The 8,352-nt window shown below is 41.8% G+C and overlaps 1 protein-coding gene across 3 annotated transcripts in view; it reads right to left on the bottom strand.

Annotated features, from left to right (window-relative positions):
- Positions 1–4,700: 4,700 nt before the first annotated feature.
- Positions 4,701–8,352, bottom strand: part of stau2 (staufen double-stranded RNA binding protein 2) — an 81,480-nt gene continuing 77,828 nt past the window's right edge. For all 3 annotated transcript variants that reach the window (XM_051410314.1, XM_051410316.1, XM_051410315.1), the window contains 2 exons: positions 6,157–6,222; positions 4,701–5,134 (listed from right to left, as the gene is read on the bottom strand). In XM_051410314.1, the coding sequence (XP_051266274.1) occupies positions 5,099–5,134; positions 6,157–6,222 (102 nt within the window). In that variant the 3' untranslated portion in view covers positions 4,701–5,098. The remainder of the gene's footprint in view (positions 5,135–6,156; positions 6,223–8,352) is intronic.

Genomic DNA, 8,352 nt, shown 5'->3' with positions numbered 1-8,352 from the left:
TATAATATTCATATGTATGTTTTTAATAGTGTATAATCACCTGACAATAAGAAGGGAACAGAGGAAGTGGTCACTTCCACAGAGTTCATGTTATGTGGCAGAAACTATGGTGGGTGTTAAACTCACACAAAAAAATGCATCGACCCAATCCAAAGCCAGTGTTTGGTTTGTCCCTTCTGGCCTAGTGTAGAAACATGCTGGTTCAACATGGTGAACGCCATAGGAGCAGGATCTGTGGCAACTGTAGATAAAAATGTCTCATTCTACGGTAAGAAGAACATAATTCCTATTTTCAGGTGATTATACACTGATGAAAATGTAACTATGAATATCATATTCCATTTCTGCCAACAGATCTTTCTGAATGTTACACACTGGACCTTTAATACCAAAAACTGAGCTTTCTATAGGCCTGCTAGAGCTGGAGAAATGTAGTACATTTGCCATTAAAAGGTCAGCTAGCAGAATTATAGTTTAAAAACCAGATCTCAAGAACAAAGTAGGTTTCTTCATTCATCTCGAACATTCTTATGTTGGAACTGAACTAATTCATCTAACAAAGCTTTTACCTTCAGAATCTTAAAACTGTTGAATCCAAAATGGAGTCTAGGAGTTAAGTGATTCTCCACATATCTATCAGTGTGATAGCAGACACTCATCTCCCCACAGAACAAATTGATTTCTTGGTCAGTCGCAGAGAATACCCCCATCCCACCGACTCTTGACTGCTGACTGCGAGTTTCTACTCCAACCTCCTCGGTGCATTACAGGGAAGCGCTGAGATGTCAAAGCCTCAGCCCACAGCACGCAGCGCTCCTCTGCCGTGACTAATCGGGGCTGGATAAAGTTGCTCAGTGGCAGATTAGTTCTAATATGAGGGAGAGCTGTACTGACAGTTTCGATCCTTCTGTGTACAGAAGCAATCAGCACCTAATGCAGCCACTCAAGGACTCAAAACAGTCTTACTGTGTGAAACAGGCCTTTATTTAAGTACACACAAAAATGCTTTTGATTCATCCAAGAAAGAAAACTATTAGGATTTTGGCTGGAATCGTTTCTTGGACATTCGTCAACATCTATAGGATTCCCCTCACTCTTTTATCCTCCTGTTAATACAGCTCTAATTTAGAGGACTTCAAAGGGGTTGATGGCACATAATTCAGACAGAAAAATCAATGGCTCTGGCATTTGCTTTTGCATGGCACGCACAAGCTCCACAGCCCCATTGATTTTGTTCTATTTTGGGCAGTAAGGTTCACTTCCCATATTGGCTGGTCAGAGGAGGGCCATTCATCTCGGGTCTAACATGGCCTCAAGCTGGTCTGCCACTACCTGAACAAGCTTCTGGAATAGAGATCTGCTGCTAATGTGTGTGAACAGCCTTGGCGCTCCTCAATGGCTAGCAGATGTAGCTGCCAGCTGAGTCCATTAGTCAGTGCAGTTGAATTAGACCACCGCTGTCCCGTTCGCTCATTCATCTCGCTAATGGGAGAGAACAGAGTGGATTTGGTGTTGCAGAGGTGGTGGAGTTACATGTAGAAACCCATGTAAATGTGATGGAATGATGCAACACAAGTATGTGATAGATAAGGTGCACACAATCTATCCTTGTGCTATCAGACCAGCTGAGAGTCATAAAGTTAAAGATTGTCTATTTGGAAAACACAAACTGCCTTTTTCCTTCACCAAGTGGCAGTGACAACTACAGAATAAGGTTTGTTTGTTTCCAGTATAAATTAACAGGATGTCATGACATTATAAAAGCTATAGTTATTCATTTGTAAAGCTAAATCTTTAAATAGCAGAAGTGAAGGACTTGTTCTAAAAAAGTTTTATTATGGTCTGCATAGCTACATATTAATAAATGATTATAAATATAATAAATAAAGTAAAATAAATAAAGTATCCCATGAAATTATCAAAACCTACAATGAATTGATCCTACTAACAAGTATTGTGTGTATAGCTGAAGACTGACATAGCTTTTTCCTCTGTGTTCCTTAAAGAGGTACTGCATACTTAAACCTGTTTTTGAGCTGTAAAGTAAGTTATAAGCCTCTCTGAGCCGTTAGCTTGGGTACAGGTACATTTACAAAGGGCTGTGAATGTGTGTCTAGTGACTCCGGCGCAGACACGGAGAGTCTGACAGTGACTCATGGCTGGATAGCTCTGACTACCAGCTTGCTCTCCCTGCTAGACTGCTGTGGTCAGTCTGTCAATCACTCCAGTCGGTGTCGAGGCCACACTCCTTGAAGAATTTGTCCTTTGCAGGATTTTTTTAATAATGTTCTAAGAGAGAGGGACTTAACAAAATTGAGTGGTGCAGTTACACTTTATGATAAACATGGGTAGGTTATTTAAGTCAAAACACAGAATACGAAATCCTGCTTCCCTAAATTCAGGGAGCACTGGCATTTATTAATCCCCAGTTCAAAACTGTCCCCAACAAATGCAGTTTACTCCAGTCTGAGTAACATTTGCTAAAAACTAATGCTCAACTGTTTTAGTAAATTACTGAGCCTTTTTTTATGAAACAATATGTTTTTACATATTAATGTTTAGATGTATATTTTATGTAGGAAACAGTGCGCGTGGGTCTGAGAGCCACAGACAAGGTAGGAAAGTCAGTGCTTTGATGCATTATTGATTTTGGTCTTTTTACTGGATTTGTTGAGAGTAAAAAAAACAAACGTAGACTATCCCCAGACTTTTTCTTAAGATAAAGAATACTGTATACTTCTGAGATATAAGAAACCAGTTAGGGTTGCTGATTAATCGTGTGCACTAGATAAAGCAGTAGATTTCAATGTGCTATGAAGAGAGTTGGAATGATAACACACTTACAATTTTTAGTGCTCTTTTGGTTTTGGAGCACAACTACCCAATTTGTTATAATTTGCTTATTAAATTTTATTAGTCATTATGACTGATGAACGCAGTAGTGTAGGCATTTAAGAGGTAAACTTTAATGATACAATAAATGTTATTAATGGGGACAATGTGAAGTCTATTGCTCCTTGAGATGAAAAGGATTATTTGAGAAGTACTCTATGTTTCTTGCAGAGATTGTCTCACTTGAGTAGAGTCAGGTGACGGTTTCCATACAGCCTTTGGATCAAGCTCATTCTTGACCTTGGGAAAAGTAGTTTCACAAACAATCAGGCCTCCAAGGTTCACTTACTAGCTTTCACCAGAGCTTTCAAACGCATCATGTGACTAGTTCCATACTTGAGTCATGTGAAGACAACTGAGCAAACTTTATACACTGCTGAAGACTGTTGTATGTACTTGAAAGTACTGGAAAAAGCTAGTAAATGGACCTTGAGTTAAGATTATTTTGTCAAACTGCCTTTGGAGTATTCAACAGATGGTGGGGGGGGGGCAGACTCATCACTGTTTCTCATTCTCCCTTACTCGAATGCAGTTTCCATTCCAGCTTATGCTTCAGAAAATGTGTGAAAAAGTAGATTTAATTAAGAAACAGTGCTAATTGCAGTTGGAGGGATGTTGTGTTTACACCTGTTGGGAGAAGACAATAAAGACACAAAAACAGATTTTTTTTTTTCCACATGAACTGAGGTGTTTTTACTGCATTTCAGTAACAGAAACAGCCTTATTACACATTGCACTCACACGAAGAAGACGACACATCCTCAATGTCAGTGAACAAAGTGATTCAAAGTGGCCTTTAGGGGAGGGAGTCTGCGAATCGGACGCAGGCTCTCTCCGCTCAAAAGATGCACTCCAGAATGCAGGCATTAAAAGCACCCAGTTGATGCCTTGGCGGGTCAATACAACACACACAATGGGTGTAGATGTGATCGACAAAACTGTGGGGGGAGGAGAGAGGGGAGGGGGGGACGATCCACTGACACAAAATCACTGGAATGGAGAGGACTTTTCATTCACTGGAGGACATGCAGTCACGCCCCTACAAAAACCCTCTGGAGTTTGGACTCTAGGTTAAAAGTTTACTGGCATTAGAGAATGTGCGCAAAAAACTAGCCATTGTCGATGCAACTGGACTTTTGTTTGTTTTTTTTTTTAGATAAAAAGTACAACGGTTGGTGGCCCCCTTTTCCTCCGCTCTTGCTCCGGTGATGCTCCAGTGATGCTATGCCAGTGTGGGGTCATGTTAAACGGGAAAGTTAGACCCTTCAGGAAGTAAAGGTTAGTCCAACCTTCCCTCCTGGGTGGTCAACACTTCTACTGATTACGGCTAACACCAGTTTTGTCCTTTTTGTCCACATGAAAAAACTTTTCTGTGTTATTATTCGGAATATGATACTCTTGCAAGTCATACACATCCATATAGATAGATGAACTCTTTTTTTTCTTATGTCAGCATACAAGGTAAGCTGGGTGACTATATATGAAGACAACAACTACAACTTTCACAGCACTGGCATTGGTTAATTTTAAATACAGTACTCAAGCATTGTTAGATTAATAAAATAACAAAAGAAAAAAAAAAAATGGAAACATAATACCCCCGAAAAAAATAAGCTACTGTACGCAAGTTGGTTTCTCCCCTAAAATGTTTCTTTTGTATTTCAATGGCATGATGTACATATTTGTTTTAACCATACCAACAGACATTGATCCAAAGGGAAAGTTGTCTATGCAGTGTATCACTTTGGATTTCCCTTGATTTTTCATACAGTACCATGCATTTATCTCATTAGTTTGTGTTTTGTGTATTTCTTTTTTTTTTTTTTTTTGACCTCTAAATTTTGACTGAAATCATCAATAAACGTGTTAAGATAGCGTTGTCTTCACATAGACTCAGGTAATGGTGTTTTAGTCGGTCATTTCTCGGTGCACATCCACCCTATTGCATGTTGACAGGTTTTGCAGGATACAGTGGCAATCGTTGGGTGGGGTTGGGTTGGGTTGGGTTGGGTTGGGGGAGAGAGGGTGAGGGTAGTGGGGACACCGTGGGTTGTAGGTTATGGGAGATCAGGGTGAAGGGTGGGGTGGGTGGGTGGGGGCTTTGTCAGGTTTGTGTATGCCGAAGGAGGGGTTCGGGGTTGTCAGCTCCTAGACGACAGCCTTTGAATCCTTGCAGACCTGAGTGGTGGTGCCTGAGTTAGTCTGTTTAATGTCCATCCTCCCTCCCACATGGTTCACTGGTCTGAAAAAGACAAACAGAACTTTGTTAGGGCAGATTTTGTCCAAGGACTCGAACGATGTTGCTATTAATCAGTCCTGCTGTTGGTAATTTGTTCTACATGTTCCTCAGAAAGATACTGGGATTCGCTCAGTAATGCTTTCAAAACATGATCAGCGATTCTTGTAAAAGAAATCTTTCTGGGAAACCGAAAGTGCTGACACTCTAGACACTTAAGAAGTCCTTGACCTCAATCTGTTTCGCGCTAACTGATCAGCTGTGTCTCCTGTTCTGTGGGATTTATCAGAAATGTAATGTGTGGGGGTGCAGCCAAAATGGAGGAATTTTGAGTCAGAGACTGATGGGGGGGGGGGGACTGTTTTGAGAAAGCAGTGATTAACTCCTCAGGTGAAAGTGCAATTGCTGCCATATTTGCCCCTCTCCTCTGACGGTGACGTAAATGAAGCTGCGGTTGTCTTTCCTCTCTTTGTCGCAAGAAAACACCCCTGCCTTAACTTCCCAGGGCACACCTACTATGAAAATACTCCAGAAATGCTTGATTTCCTCCATGGTTTCCAAAAAACCCCCCACGGCGCTCCACCTTTCCTACTTGACTCTCCACCTTCGTCCTTCCTCCTTCCTTCCCTCCCTTCCTCATCGTTGAGGAGATAGGGAACGAGGGGAAGGGAGGGGAGGTGCGTGGAGAAAGCCCTCTTTTCTGCCATGACTGAGCCTTGGTGGTGATAGCCATCATGCAAAGTATGGAGCACTGACAGGAGTGTGGTGCATGTAAATATATACGCCTACTGTTGCTTTCCTATGGAGGAAAAATGTCGAGCGGAAATGTTGGACGCGTGTGTGGGCTGGGAGGGAGCTGATGACGGGCCAGCCCGCAGCGCTGAGGATTTGCAATAAGCCAGATTGGCACACGCACATCTGGCCCCTAACTGAACAAGCATCTGTCCTCCCCGGGCCTGGCCGTTCGGTCGAACATCCAGCACCGGGTGAGCGAGTCTGAGTTTGGCGTGATCCGTATCCTACCGTACCTTAATGGGGCCATCCACTGGGTCCAGTCCCTGCTCCGACAGCTGTTTCAAGGCACTTAGAGCAGCCTGAGAAGAGAGGGAACAACAGATGGTCGAGTGAGCGAGGGAGGAGGGAGGGAAGGAGAGAGGGAGATTGGGTGGGAGGAGAGTGAGTGTCACCCTTCAGCTGCTTTTCAAATAACACTTACTCTGGGAAACTTGATGCCAGCAGGACACTTTCCCTTCGCTGTCTGTTGTCTTTGGCTCCTCTCCGCTGACTGTTTATCTAGCGTTATTGGGTTAACATTTCCACTTTATGTTTTGGCTTTTTCCTAAGTCAGTCGGAGTGACATCAGTATTCTCGGTGACCACAGCTAAAGAAATAGCGGCGGGTCTGATATACCTGGAAATCATAAATGTAGCACAAGACGCAGAATAATTTAATCCGAGTAGCCCAAAAGCCCTCGCTAAATAACCGTAAGTGAAAATAGACAAGTGTGCGTGTAACATTAGTATTGTTAATTATGTAATAAGTTTAATTATGTCTAAATTTGTGGTTGAGAGGAGGAAGCTTTAAGTGCGAAATGTCACTTCTGAGCTTCACACTATCAAGGAAATAGCTTTAAATCTACTGCGTCTTCACACTCACAACCAGCCATGTGCAGCAATCTAATTCTATGTCATTCCAAAAAAAAAAAAAAAAACTACATCCAATCTATATTTCCATGAATGCAGCTTCAATAATTCTCTGATGCCTTGTGCCAAGCCTCTATCAAAACTGCCATTATGTCATTTCCTTCCTGCTCATCGCCTGCCTGTCTGTGCCAGCCAGGGGCCGGTGGTGACGTGAGGAGGGTCCAGTCTGCTATCATAATATGCAACATGTGTGGGCGTCGAGAGGTGTAGTGTAGACTGACACACATGCTATGTGCAGTGGGACTGTGAGATAAAATAAAATAACAAATGAAAACCCAGAGAGGCAGAGGTTGTTTTAAGGAAATCTTCTTGACATTTTGTGACAAGGTCATTTTGAAGTGCGGCGCTCAGGCAACCGCTGAGCTAAATTGCTGTTACCAAACACAATTAATGTCACAACCAGAAACCACTTGTGGACCACTTCTAGAAGAAAAAAAAAGAGACGTTTAAGAGTGCCAGAAACGAACTGGTCAATCTGATCTTAAAGCACACTGCAGGTCCGATCCTGACACAGATCCTTCCACGATCCTAAAGATTGGCTCCAGATGTGTCTCCTGAGTTGGAGCAGAGGATGTAAGCTGGGGAATATATCTCCCAGCAGAACTGACTTTACTTTTTGTGCTCTTTCATTATTGCAGTTATGTAATGTTATTATGTAATTTGGGTGCCCATTTTTTATAAAATTGAAATATTCTGAATCTGAACATGTATCCTCTAAAAGCATTTCTTATACATGTTGTATAATGGGAGGAAAAGGAAGATTACTGGTTGCTTTCAATACTCGATCGTAGATCAGAAGAGTACTAAGAAATAGGGGTTAATATAAAGTGGACATTACAACAAAAAACATTTAAAAAAAGAAATAACATCACCTCCTAAAGCCCCACTTCATTCTCTTACACACATCTGGTACTACATTGGTCAGAACTAGCCTGGATCCCTTACACTCCATCACTGGTTAATCAGAGCTGAGATAAGGCGCCGTGAATCTGCTCAGTAGATGAGTGAGATGTGACGACTGACTGAGTTCACCTCATTATGTAGCCCACCAACATCATTTTGTACTTAATTCTTATTAGTTACATCAGCTCTTATGGCATTGACACATTCTCCTCGGAAGAATATTTGAATGGGAGACCAACGGTCTGCCTTTAAGATCGCATGCACTGAGAGGAATCATTAATCAGGGTTTAATCCTGAGAAAATACAAATCCCACTGCATGGCGTATCAACGTGTCTCTATGGAATGCAATATGTAGAGGAGGATGTTACACTCTATTATCTGCGTGCTTGCGCCCAGAACAATTTTCAAAGCGTTTAACTTGAGATTTTGAGTAACATAAACCAGGAATCCTAATTTATGACTGACAGGTGCAAGGGTCAAAATCTGGTCTGTATCCATCAAATTGAGAAAAAAAAAAAAAAAAAAAATTGTGCTCGCAGGTACCGGAGAATCTGCAGCAATATAGTAGGACTGGTTTGAAAAATTGATACTGGGGGTTATTACTTAAGGCCTTCCTC

Source organism: Dicentrarchus labrax, unplaced genomic scaffold (assembly GCF_905237075.1).
Source record: "Dicentrarchus labrax unplaced genomic scaffold, dlabrax2021, whole genome shotgun sequence".
Classification (NCBI taxonomy): Eukaryota; Metazoa; Chordata; class Actinopteri; family Moronidae; genus Dicentrarchus; species Dicentrarchus labrax.
The sequence above is the reverse complement of the archived record's forward strand: the minus strand, read 5'-3'. Positions and strand labels throughout refer to the sequence as shown.